At 61.7% G+C, this 13,807-nt stretch overlaps 4 protein-coding genes across 4 annotated transcripts; 1 reads left to right on the top strand and 3 right to left on the bottom strand.

Annotated features, from left to right (window-relative positions):
• Positions 1–591: 591 nt before the first annotated feature.
• Positions 592–2,453, bottom strand: C7974DRAFT_210302 (uncharacterized protein). Its single transcript, XM_046136951.1, has 2 exons — positions 2,398–2,453; positions 592–2,225 (listed from the first exon to the last, which is right to left on the bottom strand). Exon 2 carries the CDS (start codon positions 2,213–2,215, stop codon positions 674–676), a length of 1,542 nt encoding a protein of 513 aa, XP_045995127.1. The 5' UTR covers positions 2,216–2,225; positions 2,398–2,453; the 3' UTR covers positions 592–673.
• On the bottom strand, positions 2,439–3,638 carry C7974DRAFT_314082 (uncharacterized protein; the record flags this gene model as incomplete). Its single annotated transcript, XM_046138439.1, has 2 exons — positions 2,439–2,729; positions 2,772–3,638. The coding sequence occupies 2 exons, from the start codon at positions 3,636–3,638 to the stop codon at positions 2,439–2,441; spliced, it is 1,158 nt and encodes a 385-aa protein (XP_045995126.1).
• A 347-nt stretch (positions 3,639–3,985) lies between these two features.
• C7974DRAFT_434919 (Pre-mRNA-splicing factor SPF27) lies at positions 3,986–4,736 on the bottom strand (the record flags this gene model as incomplete). Its single annotated transcript, XM_046145022.1, has 2 exons — positions 3,986–4,614; positions 4,700–4,736. The coding sequence occupies 2 exons, from the start codon at positions 4,734–4,736 to the stop codon at positions 3,986–3,988; spliced, it is 666 nt and encodes a 221-aa protein (XP_045995125.1).
• A 142-nt stretch (positions 4,737–4,878) lies between these two features.
• C7974DRAFT_464270 (neutral ceramidase precursor) lies at positions 4,879–7,694 on the top strand. Its single transcript, XM_046146262.1, has 2 exons — positions 4,879–5,282; positions 5,327–7,694. The coding sequence occupies exons 1-2, from the start codon at positions 5,065–5,067 to the stop codon at positions 7,338–7,340; spliced, it is 2,232 nt and encodes a 743-aa protein (XP_045995124.1). The 5' UTR covers positions 4,879–5,064; the 3' UTR covers positions 7,341–7,694.
• Positions 7,695–13,807: the final 6,113 nt, after the last annotated feature.

Raw genomic sequence — 13,807 nt, 5'->3', positions numbered from 1 at the left:
TAGGAAGGAGATATCATAGCATTTGTGTTTCTGCCTCTTAGAATTTCTTGCTTCGCCTCCTACGCTGTGAAGGTGCACGCAAGAAGGCTGCAACATGGATAGAAAGGTGGAGCAAGTCTGCATACCCATAGATGGAGCAAGTCTGCATACCCATAGAAGCACCCTCTGCAGAGATGCGTTATCCAATTGCCTCTATACCTACCCGGCCGTTTAGTGTTGACGTGTTGATTTTCCTGCACTCGATAAGGAAGGCACAGAGGTGCTCCTACCTCCGCTCTTATCATACCTAGGTAATGTTAAACTAATATTTTCTTGTAGACATATTACAGTGCGACCACAGCCCACTCCCAGCAACCCGTTCGGTTCACAGCCGATAAGCCGCACAACCACAACCTAATTCCGCGGTGCAAACGCACAAGAAAGAGTTGTACGATAAAGGGGACAACATAAGCATGTCGCAGAAGAACGCGGCCTGTGGAAAGCACTAGGTTAGTGACGCTTGTGCACATGGATTCAGCCTCTCTTTCGGCTGTTCGCAAGATATAATCGTCTGAACACGTGCTTGCTTCTACCTCTCAACAACGAAACCTCCCAGCCTCCAAAAAGGCATGAAAACCAAACTCTTTCTCCACACTACTCTATCACCAGACCCTCACCTGTTGAAAACACCACTTCACGCGGCACAGCACTCCCCCGCCCCTCCCCCTCCCCTCGCCCTCATCCCCAGCATTATTCTTCCTCTGCACCACCCGCTCCACACTCCCCATCCGCATCCGCATCCGCATCCCCTTCGCCCCGCTTCCACCTTCCCCCCGCTCTTCCCTGGCTGGCCGATCGACTTCTCTTTCTCTCCGCGCTTTACATCCAAGTTAATTTTCCCGTGCACATCGGCGCCCCCGTCCGGAGCGAGAAAAACGCGGAGTACAGCAAGCGGACTCGCCCTGCCGCCCGCGCTGCCATCTCTCTTTTCCTGCGCCGTGGGGCCACTCTTCGCCTCGGGCGTACGCTTCGCCGCGGGCGTCCGCTTCTCTTTGTCCCCGCTCACCCTCGTGCCGCCGTCCTCGCACTCGCCGTTCTCCCCCTTTATCGCCTTTTTCCGCTTCTCGCGCCGCCTCGCGCGCCGCTCCTCCCTCCTCCTCGCCTTCTCCCTGGCCCCCCGCCGCCGCCCAATACCAACCCCCACTGTGGTGCTCCACACGGGACACCCGAGGACGAGCCAAGTCTCGTAGCTAATCACCGGCGGGCAGTCGGGCGCGGGGTGCAGGACGATAGACGGGACGGCGCGGGGGCATTGGCGGGGCGTGCTGGTGCTACTACTGCTCCTGCCACTACTACTCCCAAAGGTGCTGCTGCCGCTGGGTGCGGTGGTGCAGGACACACCCGCCCGACCAGCCCCGTCCCGCCCATCGCAGCCGTCGAGCAACACGACCGCGCGCCCGCCCAGCGCAGCACCAGTGAGGTCCGCAATGAGGCGCGAGGCGATGTGCATGCAGCGCGTCGACACAGCCGCCGTCGCCGCCGCCGGCAGCAGCGGCGCTCCGTCGGTCCCGGAAACGACCCCCGAGTGCCTCGTAGCCGTCGTGGCTGTCGTAGCCGCTGTCGTAGCCCCAGTCGTAGGTGCAGACGTAGACGTAGACGTAGCCCCAGCAGCACCAGCGGCACACCCCTTCCCGAACGCCGCGGCCGCGGCACCAAGCGCAGCAGGCGTAACGCACACCGCCGAGAGCGAAGTGAGCGCGTGCAGGGTGCGGGCGTCGATGTACTGCGGTGCGTAGGGGTTGCGGATATTGTTCGGTCTGGGGAGGAGTTTAGCCGCAGGTCTGGAATTGGAGGGTTTAGGTTTAGAGCGGGGTCTAGATTTATGCGCTTTGGGGACCAAGGAGGAATTCACGGCGCCGGGGGTCGATGTCGACGCCATGGTGTCGTGGCGTGGAGGTGTGCGGTGTGGTGTGGTGTGGTCGTGGCGGTTACGTGCCAGTGCCAGCTCTTGAAGACGCGTGTGCTGAGATGACAGAGAGAGAAGGGCGACGGCGCGCTTCTTGAAGTACTCCATCCCCAAATCGCAAGAGATTTCTAGACACGAGCCGTGGTTCGGCGGCTCGGGGTTCTGGTTCGGCGCGCTCAGGGTCTGGAGGGCTGGGGACAGGGTGGTTCGGCGGCGTGAGGGAACCATCGTTGGGTGTGTTGGGGGGAGGCTTGGTAGAGTATGTCGCATCGCGATTGAACTTTAGATGAGTCGTAGTCAGAGATTGGGGAGGGGAAAGAGAAGAGACGGGGCCCTGAGATGGTGTAGAAGCCGGTGCAGTATGGTTGCACCCACGCATGCAGACAGAATGAAGAATATGAACATGACCAAGAATGCAAACGGGATGTTTGAGCGAGGACATGTCTACTTACGTCTATTTTGACCCCCCTCCCTCTTGCAACAGCTGCTCACTTCACGGCACAAGCACAGCCCACTCAACCCCAACCCCCCAAGTCTCCCCTCCAACGACAATATCCCACGTCGGCGCGCGCACGCCTATCACACTGCCGACCCTGATCTTGATGGGTGCCGTGGAGGCATTGCGTGTGGTGGGTTGGGCCGTGAGAAGAACTTTTCTGATTTCTTGGACTTGTTCTGCGTCTTCTGCGTCTTCTGTGACTGTGGACGTGGATTGTGTCGGACCAGCGATGAAAAGCAGGGTCGATGGGGGGCAGTGCGCTTCTGTCTGCGTCTGCATGTGTGCCTCTGCGTTCATTCGCGCCCCCGTTTCTGTCTCAATGTCCACCGCCGTCCCTGTCCTCAGACTAGCAACGCGCACCGCGAACCGCACGCCGTCGTCGCGCGGTCTCTCGGTCGCCCATGGGGTGCTGGAAAGTCTGGCCACACCGCGCCCGGATGTCGCCCCCGCCGCAGCTTCAATGAGCCATGTCTGCAGCGTTGAAGCCAGGCCGCCGGGGACGTATCGGTGCGCTTTGCGTGAGGGCGAGAAGAGCTCCGGTAGTGGGCGGGGAGGCTGGGCGATTGCGGGTTGGGGCGGGCGGAGGAAGGAGGGGCGCGCTGGCGCCGGTGTTGTGGGGGCGTCAGGAAGCACAGTGGGGTGGGGTGGCGGGAAGCGGAAGCGGAGTGGTGCGTTTGGAAGAGGCGTGTCTGGGGGTGGAGAGTGACGGAGTGACGGCGGGGTGGAGATGCGACGCCGTTTTGCTTCGGGGAACAGAATCTCGTCGTCATCGTCGGTATCTCGCGGCGTGGTTGCTGCTTCCTCTTCGTCTTCCTCTCCGCCTTCGTACTCAATTGTGTGCAGCACATGCACATCCTCCGCAGGCCGCGACGGACTCGACTGCGAGGCTTCCTCGATGCTCTCGACGCGCCCCAACTTCCGCTGCCGAGGCCGCGGCGTATAATCAGTCGATGCACTCGAATCAGGCTCCTCGACGCGGTCGGGGCGGGGCGTCGCGTCGCCGTGCTGTCGCTGTGTCGGCGCGACTACGAATCTCTTCGCAGGCGTGATCTTCTTGAACTGCAGCGCAGGGATCGCTGTCGGGGTGTGTGCGCTGACTGCATGGCGCAGGTTGGACGCGGGTTTTGGCTTTGGCGTGTGGGTCGCGGGGTTGGGTGCTATGAAGCGGTGCGGCGAGGGCTTCTGGGCCGGCATCGTGGGCGCGACATTGGTCTGGCGTGGATTTGTACTTGGTGGTGTGGTGTTAGGGTGGCGGAGGCAGGCGCGAGGTGGGGCGACGCGCTGTCACGGGACGCTAGTCGGTTCGAAGTGCGAAGTGCGAATGACGATGATGCAGATGCAGTGCTGGTTTGGGTGACAGAGAATTAATATCCAGGGCTTTCTCGTGGAAATGACAGCTCGGTGACCGCAATTCCAGACTGGACGCTTGGTGTAGTTAATTGCAAGCCGGCGCTTCTCGTGGCTCTGGTGATACTTGTGAAAAACGATCATCGCACAATAAATTCCAGGTGGGTATCATTCTCTACGTGCCCTGGCTGCACTCAAACTGCGCCGGCGCGGCGGCGCTCCAGAATCTGCTGCTTCAGGCCCTCGGCGGCCACCTCGGTCTCCAGCACGCGGCCGACGCCCGCCTTCCACGTCTCCTCCAGCGTCTTGATCTCGCCGTGTACGTTGTCCTGCTGCGCACGTCGCGCCGTCTCGACCTCCTCGTGCTGGCGGCGCACGTCGGCCAGCTCGGCCTCAATCCCCTTCAACACATCCTCCAGCTGCGCATTGCCGACGAGCCAGGCGTTCTTGCCAAACTTCTCCAGCAGCCCCAGCTGCGTCAGGCGCGCCTGGACGTACTCGGAGCTCGTGTTGGCCTGGCGCAGCGCCGCGCTCCATTTCTGCAGCAGCTCCGGGCGGTCCTCGTCGCTGGCAGGGCTGGTGTTCTCGGGGGCGTCGAGGTCCTCGTAGCGCTTCAGGTCGATGCCCGACAGCTTCGACGCCGGGTTGCCGTCCAGGCGCGCATGCTCGCGCTCGATGAAGTCGGAGAAGCGCGGGGTGTAGGCGGCGGCCGGGGCGAGGGCGGGGTGCAGGTCCGCCGTGTTGACGCCGGCGGCCCTGAGGTCGGCGGCGATGGCTGCGCGGGCAGCTGCCAGGCTCGGCTCGTCGACGAGGGTGTCAACGTCTGCAGCGGTTAGCTCCGCGATATTGTCCACGCGACACACCCAGCGTGCAAGCGAGCACAGGGACGGCAGGTACTATGGACATACAAGGCAGCGAGTCGTAGGATTCGTTTATCAGCGGCATGGCGACGTGATAGTGCGCGCAGATATTGGCAGAGTATTGGAGGTGCAGACGGCGAGAGAACAGCCCTGCAGTCGCCAGTCGCTAGCGCGCTATCACCGGCGAGCAGCCCCAAAGCGACGGAGGGCGAGCAACCCCGCAACCAGCCCTGGACGCAGCGCTGCAAGACTCCAGGAAGGGCCTATCGCGACCGATAGAGTTCAACGCCTCGATAGCTGCGACACGGTGCGACGACGCCTGCCATGTGACGTATTTAACCCCCGCCGCTACTCGACTACGACATGCCCGCCACGCTGCCGCCGCCTTCCGCGCATCCTCCGCACCGCACTGAATGGCGCGCTCCCACATCGCCGTCGCCCTGGGCGCGGCCCTCCTCGCCCTCCTGATCTTCAGCCAGCTGGTCGTCGACCTGGGCTTCCCGAACAACGAGTTCTGGCACCGCCGCCTCGGGAGCTATGGCGCCCCGCAGGACCAATTCATGAGCACCAAGCAGGTGGTCGAGGACCCCTCGCAGTACCTGATCGGCGTGGGCAAGGCTGATATCACCGGGTGTGTATTCTGAGACAGTTGTAAAGGCGTTGCTGACTGGGCAGCCCCGTCGTCGAGCTCAACCTCATGGGCTACGCCAACTCGTCGCAGGTCGGGACCGGCCTCCGCCAGCGCATCTACTCGCGCGCCTTCATCGTTGGCAGCCCGAACGTGCCCGCCGAGCGCGTCGTGTACATGGTGCTGGACACGCAGTCGGGCGACACGGCCATCCGCAACGGCATCCTGGAGGGCCTGCGCGCCCTGGGGTCCGAGTACGCCGTCTACACCAAGGACAACGTCGCCGTGACGGGCACCCACAGCCACTCCGGCCCGGGCGCCTGGCTCAACTACCTGCTGCCGCAGATCACCAGCCTGGGCTTTGACAAGCAGAGCTACCAGGCCATTGTCGACGGCGCCGTGCTGTCCATCCAGCGCGCCCACCAGAGCCTGGCCCCGGGGACCGTCAGTGCCGCCACCGGGACCATCGCCAACGCCAACATCAACCGCAGTCTGTTCGCCTACCTGGCCAACCCGGCCGCCGAGCGCGCCCGCTATGCCGACAGCGTCGACAAGACCATGACGCTGCTCAAGTTCACGCGCGCCAGCGACGGCAAGGCTATGGGTATTCTGAACTGGTTCGCCACCCACGGCACCAGCATGCTGGGCAACCAGACCCTGGTCACGGGCGACAACAAGGGCGTGGCCGCCTATCTCTTTGAAGAAGCCGTTGCCGGCCAAGCCAACATTGCCGACGGCTTCGTGGCCGGCTTCTCGCAGGCCAACGTCGGCGACACCTCCCCCAACGTGCTGGGCGCGTATTGTGAAGACGGCACCGGCCAGCAGTGCCGGCTGAATGATTCGACCTGCGCCAACGGGAAGAGCCAGGACTGCCATGGCCGCGGCCCCTTCTTCGGCCTGAACGACGGCGGCGCAAAGTCGTGTTATGAGATCGGCAAGCGCCAGGCCGACGGAGCACGCAGCATCTTCACCTCCGCCAGCTTCACGACCCTCTCTGGCAGCGTGCGCGCCTTCCACATCTTTGCCGACTTTTCCAACTACACCGTCACCCTCGCCAATGGCTCGCGCGTCACCACCTGCCCCGCTGCCATGGGCAACTCGTTCGCCGCCGGCACCACCGACGGGCCTGGTGCCTTCGACTTCGTGCAGAACGACCCGGGCGCGCCTCAGAACCCCTTCTGGAACGTCGTCGGCAGCGCCATTTCGCCGCCCTCCGCCGCCCAGCGCGCCTGCCAGTACCCCAAGCCCGTGCTCCTCAACGTCGGCCAAGCCAACACCCCCTACCCCTGGTCCCCCAACATCGTCGACATCCAGGCCTTCCGCATCGGCCAGCTGATCATCATCGCCGCCCCCGGCGAGGCCACCACCATGTCCGGCCGCCGCTGGCGTGAAGCCGTCGCCGCCGCCGCCGGCCCCCTGACCGCAAACCCCATCGTCGTCCTCGGCGGCCCCGCGAACACGTACGCGCACTACATCGCCACCGAGGAGGAATACAGCATCCAGCGCTACGAGGGCGCATCCACTCTCTACGGCCCACACACCCTCGCCGCCTTCATCGCCGCCACGCTAACCCACCTGCCCTACCTCCGCGACTCTCCGCCCGCGGCCACCATCCCCCCTGGCCCCACCCCGCCCGACAACAGAGCCCGCAGCATCTCCCTCATCTCCGGCGTGCTCTTCGACTCCGCCCCGCTCGGCTCCTCGTTCGGCGCCGTCCGCACCGCCCCCAGCGCTTCCTACGTGTCCGGCGCCATCGTCCGCGTCGCCTTCGTCGGCGCCAATCCGCGCAATAATCTGCGTCTCGGCGGCACGTTCGCGGCCATCGAGCGCGATGTCAACGGCGTCTGGACGCAGATCAAGAACGACGAGGACTGGGACGTCGTGTACGAGTGGACGCGGCTGAATGGGTTGACGGGCACGAGCGAGGTCAGGGTGAGTTGGGACACGGGGATCAGCGGGGCCGTCGCGGGACGGTACAGGGTGCGGTATTTCGGGGACGCGAAGGCGGTGGGCGGGACGATTACGGCGTTTGAGGGGAGTGCCGAGTTTCGCATCGTGTAGGGGGTTTGTTTCGATGCGATGCGGACGACAAGAGGAGAGGCGTTGTGTGCGTTCTGTACAGAGATGGGGGGTCCTGGCGCTTAGAGCTCGCTCTTAATGTGTAGCTCGCTCTTAATGTGTAGCTCGCTCTTAATGTGTAGCTCGCTCTCAATGTGGTTCCCTAGGCCATGAAGCTATCTGTTTTTTCAAGTGCAGTTTTCTGCTATTCTACAAAGTCAAAGCGCGTCCTGTTCCCTTCCCGGCTCCCAACTTAGCCGTCACTTCTTCACCTCGCGGGCTTCCTTCTGCTCTTCGGCTCTTCTGCTCTTCTGCTCTTCTGCTCTTCTGCTCTTCTGCTCTTCTGCTCTTCTGCTCCTCCACTCCTCCACTCCTCCACTCCTCCACTCCTCCACTCCTCCACTCCTCCACTCCTCCACTCCTCCACTCTTCCACTCTTCCACCTTTCCACTCTTCTACACGCTACATTCTATATTCCTTCACAGCTCCACCAAAGCCCTGTACATTTTGTTCCAGCGTCGCCATACCGCGCTGCGCGGGGGGTTTTTTTTTCGTGTTTTGAGGCACTGCTTCCACGCCGCTGCTTCCACGGCACCTGCTTCCGCGGCTCTGGGCGGCGGTTTTTTTCGAGGCCCCCCTTGGGCTTCTTGGTTGTCGTGGGCTTGTTGTTGTGGGCTTGTTGTCGTCGTGAGCTAGCGGTAGCAGTAGCAGCAGCAGCAGCAAGCAAGCAAGCAAGCAATGATAGTAATAATAATAGAGAGTAGTTGTATATCTGGAATCTGCAGGCGATGGGGGGGTACTTGGGTTTTGAGATGTGGTTTTCTGGGTTGTGGGTTCTGATTTGTGGTGTCTGATATGCGGTTTTTGGTCTGTGATTTGAGATTTCTTGGTATACGTGCAATTGTTCTAGCCACTACTGGGCTTTGTTTGGTGCCGGAGACTTGAATGCTGGAGACTTTGATGCTGGAGACTTTGATGCTGGACGCTCGCGGCAATGGACGCAGCGATAGAGGCAGCGATGGACACAGCGATAGAGGCAGCAAGAGAGGCAGCAGTGGATACACGCAGCAGTGGATGCACTGGATACTTCGACACTGAACGCACTATACCCTCCAACACTAACCCCACGCAACAAGTCAGCCTCCAACCCACATCCTACAACCTATATCTAAATACTAAAACGCCAAAACACTGAAACAATGCGTATACACTACGGGGTTAGGCTGCGCTAGGGCGTATGTCTATGTATGTATGTACATACATACATACATATAACAATGTATACACAGACACACACACACACATATACAAAGATAGACATATATATAGTAGCACACATACAGATATGTACATGCACACATATACACACTACACCCCCCGCGACTCTAGCACACGCCCCAGCACACGGCTAAGCCCAGCAGCAGTTTCGTCGTGGCTGTGTGCAAGCTTCCAAGGATGGGATAGGGGTGGTGTGCGCGCACCTAAAGTCTGGGACGGGGGGGTGGTGGGAGTTGGTCGGGCAAGTAACAGTGGCGAGGCTAGGTTAAGGACAGTGGCTGGTCGCCGGATGGGTTGCGGGGGTGTGCTTTTGGCGGCGAGGAAGGGGGAGGATAAGGATAGGGATGAGAGGGGGATGAGGACGGGGTGTGGGTGTGAACGGGGTATAGAGAAGACAGTGGAGGACGAGGAGGAGGGGGAGGTGGAGGAAGAGTAGAAGAGAGGAAGCGCAAGGAAGTGTTATAGTAGGCTAAGCAGTGTTTCCAGCATAGGAGGGGTTTATAACAGAGTGGTATAGATAGGGAGTGTAATATTAAACTGCATCATCGGTGCATGTAGTTTAATGTGCCTTTATAGAGGCTGAGAATTTGATTACTGAAAGTCAGGAGGAGTACACCGCAAGGTGCTGGACCCTGATTTTTACTATCTTGACAATTGCGTGGACAGCTAGGGAAAGGCCAATCCACGTGCACAATTATCACTGTTTTGGTGCTGATATAGGCTCTCTTCTGCGACATACTTGTGTTCCCCTCGCAACACCTTCCTGAGTGCTTGAACAGAAGGACTTAGCTATGTTTGTGCAGCGTTAGATCCTCCAAAGGACCCAGCGGCTGGTCACTCGGACGCTTGCAGTACACCGAACAGGTTGCTGGGAGTGGGCCATGGGTCTCTGGTAAACCGCATGATCGATCCCCACAGCTATAAGATCAACGCCTAAGCGCCGTCACAGACGGCAATCCTCCACGCCCGATATACAAGCCCGCGCGGTTGCTTCGAGTAGAGCAGACGAGCCCACTTTTTAGCCTGCGAGATCGCCTTCGCACTGCAGCAGCCAGACAAACTTGCTCTCAGACCGCTCATCGGGTGCATGGCAATCGGGCTCTCACGGTGGCGACTGCACGAGGTTGGACACGTACTCGCGCAGCATGCGCTCACAGTGCAGTCAGTCGGCAGCCGATTATCGCCTGCCTCTGCGCCAATGGCGCCATGTCAGTAGTTGACTGGCGCTGTCAGTAATTGACTGCCGCCGCACACGCAGGCCATCGCGATGCGGCGACGTGCACCGCGTCCCGCTGATTGACCGGACGGGTCGCACACACAGGCTCCGCGGTGTCAGCGGGCAGCCGCGCAGCGTCCCACGTCGCGCAGCGGGACGACGGTGGAACGAAACGACTCGGCGGGCCGGCTCGATTGCGCTTCATTGCAGCGAGCGAGTGAAGCAGGGGCTAGCCGCTTCGGGCGGCTAGTGCGGCGCGCCCACCTTACACGTCACTCTTCTCCATCACCACCAGACTGTTTCGCTTCTAGCCCTCGCGTTTCTCTGCGCGTCCCTGCAGCGCGGCCCTGCGTGCCAGTGCAGTGCGTGCCAGTGCGAGCCAGTGCTTGGGCCGCCGCCAGCCCGGCCGCTGCGCTCGCCGCCGGTCACTGTTCCCCACCGCCCGCAGCAACGTCGTGCGCGGCGCCCGCGATTCGTGCTGGCGACGCTGCAGCAGCAGCCCGCGGCCAATTGGCGCCGCGACAGGAACCCACCGCCGGGCGTGCTTTCTCGCAGCCCCAGCGAACGATGTGTTCCAACGTGGTCCAATGGCGCGGCGCTCGGGCGCGGGTTTCCCAACACGTCCGTGTGCTGCCAGCGCGAGGCTGGCTGGGGTGTGGCCACAGCGAATTTCTCGCGCGCGACACCTGCACTTCGCGGCTGCTTGTGACCGGCTGCGGCGCGGGCGACTGGACGCGCGAGCAATCCGGCTGCGAGCTGTGCGTGAGTGCTGCGCTCGACCTCGCCGCCGCCCATTGATCTCCGTACTCACCCCACATCCCATGTCGCCAGTGCGGCGCCGTCTGTCTGCTCCCACACCGCAATGCATGCACACTCGTCGTTATAGCGTAGCACCTCCCTCCTGCTCGTCGAATTTGGCTCCGCCTGCTCGCCGGCCGTCCGACCATGGCCGGCAACGGATACACGGTATCCTACTCGCCATGGCTCAATCCGTATACGGGTGCCAGCACGGGAGGGCAAGCATTCTACTCCACCAGTGCTGCGCAGCCGGTGGTCAGGCGCCTGCCGACTGCTGGCCCGGCGCGGTCGTACCAGTATGCCGGCGTGAGCTATAGTTATGGGTACCAGAGCCCGGAAGAGAAAGAAGAATCTAGTATGCTTGCCGCTTGCTTGTGTGGGTTTCGTTAACGTGGTGTAGGTGGGGACGCGCTCATGTCGGGTGCTCTGCCTGAGGAGAGTGAAGAATCTGAGGATCAGCCGGCTGATGCTTCGCCAGCCGATGTCCCTGATGTCCCGGCTGAAGCCCCGGCTGAAGCCCCAGCTGATGCCCCAGCTGATGTCCCAGTTGATGTACCGTCAGTTGATGTAGTGCCGATTGATGTGGTGCCCGTTGAAACACCGCCAGCAGAGGCACCAGTAGAGATACCGCCAGTAGAGGTACCGCCAGTAGAGGTACCGCCAGCCGAGCCTGTCCCAGACGAGGCACCAGCAAATGAAGAGCCCCAGCCCGAGAGTGAGCCTGTTGTTGTAGATGTCCAGAGTGGAGCCCCGGAGCCTGTACCAGCAGAGACACCTCCACCCCCACCTCCACCTCCACCACCACCAGAACCAAAAACAGAAGAACCCGTTCCAGATACCCCAAACGATGCCGTCGAACCCCAGCCTGAGCCACCTGTTGAAGAAGCCCCCGCCTCAGCCACTGTACCTACCGCCCCTGCCGCACAGGAGCCCGCCCCCGCAGAAAGCTCGCCCGCCTCACCGCCTCGACCACACACCCCCGCCTCGCCAGCCCCCAGCTCGGCGAGCAGTGCGTCCTCTTCGCCCGCGTCCGCGCGCGCGGCCCCCGCGTCCCCCAAGCCGCACGAAGAAAAAAGCGTCCACTTCACCTCTGACACGAAAACCGCCGACGCCGCCAGCCCGGGCAAGAAGAAGAAGCCCAAGCTGCTGGGCAAGGGCAAGCCCAACGCGTTCGTGCGCATCCGCGAGCCCGCGCCCGCGCCCCCCGTGTCGCCCAAGCACGACAAGAAGAAGAAGGAGCGCCGCGGCTCGCTGCTGTCGCTGGCGTCGGCGTCTGGCAGGGACGAGAAGGCGATGCTGAAGGAGGAGAAGAAGAAGGGCAAGACCGAGGAGCGGCGGCGGAAGAAACACTCCAAGAAGGACCGGGGCGGTAGTGACGACAAGGCGGAGGCGCGGGCGGGCGAGGACGACGACGCGGGCTCGGAGGTTGCGTCTAGCGCCGTGACGGACGGGTCTGGCGCGCCGCGCTCGGAGAGCTCGGCTGAGGCGGCTGTCGAGGATGGGCCCGCGTCGGTCGTGGGAGATGCTGACGCTGGGCTTGTCGAGTCTGTCGCCTCTGAGGCTACTGCGGACCCTGGACCTAGCGAACCGACCGCAGACCCCGAACCTGCCACCACCGAGCCGACTGCAGAGCCCGAACCCGCTACAGATGCAGATGCGTCCACGCGCGACCTGAGCCCCGAGGAGCCGCCGGCTGAGGAAGTGAAGACTGAGGTTGTTGTGGATGCTGATCCTGTGCCTGAGGCAGACGCGGTGCTCGAGGCTGGCTCTGTGGCTGAGGAGACGGCGGCTGGAGCGGCTACCGCTGATGATGTGGCGTCTGTGGCAGAGGGAGCAGTTGGTGGGGAGGGTGGTCCGGCTGGAGAAGCTGTTCCGGTCGAAGGGACGGCTCCGGCTGAGAATATGACTGCAGCGGAAGAATCGCCTGTCGTTGACACGCCAGTTGTAGTCGAGGAGCAAGCTGTTGTTGGAGTACCGGCTACATCTGAGACGCCGGCCGTTGAGGAGACGCCTGCCGTTCAAGAATCGCCTGCCGTTGAAGAAACGCCTGCCGCTGAAGAAACACCCGCCGCTGAAGCATCAACTACTGCTGAAGAACCAGCTGTTGAAGAAGCAGCTGTCCAAGAAGCAGCTGCAGTAGAGCAAACACTGGCTGATGTAGAAGCACCTGCTGTCAAAGAGACACCTGTCCCTGAGGAAACGCCTGTCGCTCAAGAAACACCTGTCGCCGAGAAAACAGCTACTGCTCAAGAACCAGCTGTTGAAGATACACCTGACGACAAAGCCGCGCCTGCAGACGAGCCACCACCAGCTGCAGAAAAGCCCTCAACTGAAGAGGTAGTCCCAACTACAGACACTGCCGCTTCAATTGACGATGCGGCATCAGTCGCCGAGACAGAAGCTTCGGTCGCAGAGGCAGCAGCCCCAGTAGTAGAGACCGACGCATCTCCAGTCGAGGAGACAGTAGCTCCAGTTGTCGACGCAGCCCCAGCTGACGACACGGCACCCGTTGACGACACAGCTCCAGCAGAAGACCCTCCCGCCGGAGACGTAGGCACTGTTGCTGAGACATCCATCGCAGCTGAAGACGTAGCTCCGGCTGTAGAGGAGCCCTTGGCTAGAGAGGTAGTCCTAGTGTCGGAGACCACCGTTCCACCTGAAGATGCGGCACTAGTTGACGACGCGGCTCCAGTCGACGACGCGACACCGATCACCAACACAGAGGCCCTGGTCGTAGCAGCAGCTTCCACTGAAGAGACGTCGCCCCCCGTTGAAGAAACACCGGCTCCAGCTGAAGCTGAAGAGAAAGCTCTTGTTGACGACGCGGCGCTAGTCGCTGACACAGAAGCTCCAGTCGCGGAGACAGCAGAGACAATTGAGGACGCTGCTCCAGTGGCAGAGGACGCTCCTCCAGCATCAGAGGACGCTCCTGCCAAAGAGGTAGCTTCAGCAGAAGACGTAGCCCTAGTTGCAGAGGCCGTGCCAGTCGAGGCCGCTCCAATTGATGCCGCTCCAGTCGAGACAGCTATTGTTAACGAGACAGCGCCAGCTACAGAGCAGACTTTAGTTGAAGAGAGTGCGCCAGCCGCAGAGACCGCTCCTGTCGAGACAGCCCCAGTAGAAGACGTCACACCAGTGGAAGATACAGCCCCGCTTGCGGAGATCATTGACGAGACAG

Source organism: Boeremia exigua (assembly GCF_020726555.1).
Source record: "Boeremia exigua strain MPI-SDFR-AT-0100 chromosome Unknown C7974scaffold_8, whole genome shotgun sequence".
In the NCBI taxonomy this organism is placed as follows: domain Eukaryota; kingdom Fungi; phylum Ascomycota; class Dothideomycetes; order Pleosporales; family Didymellaceae; genus Boeremia; species Boeremia exigua.
The sequence above is the reverse complement of the archived record's forward strand: the minus strand, read 5'-3'. Positions and strand labels throughout refer to the sequence as shown.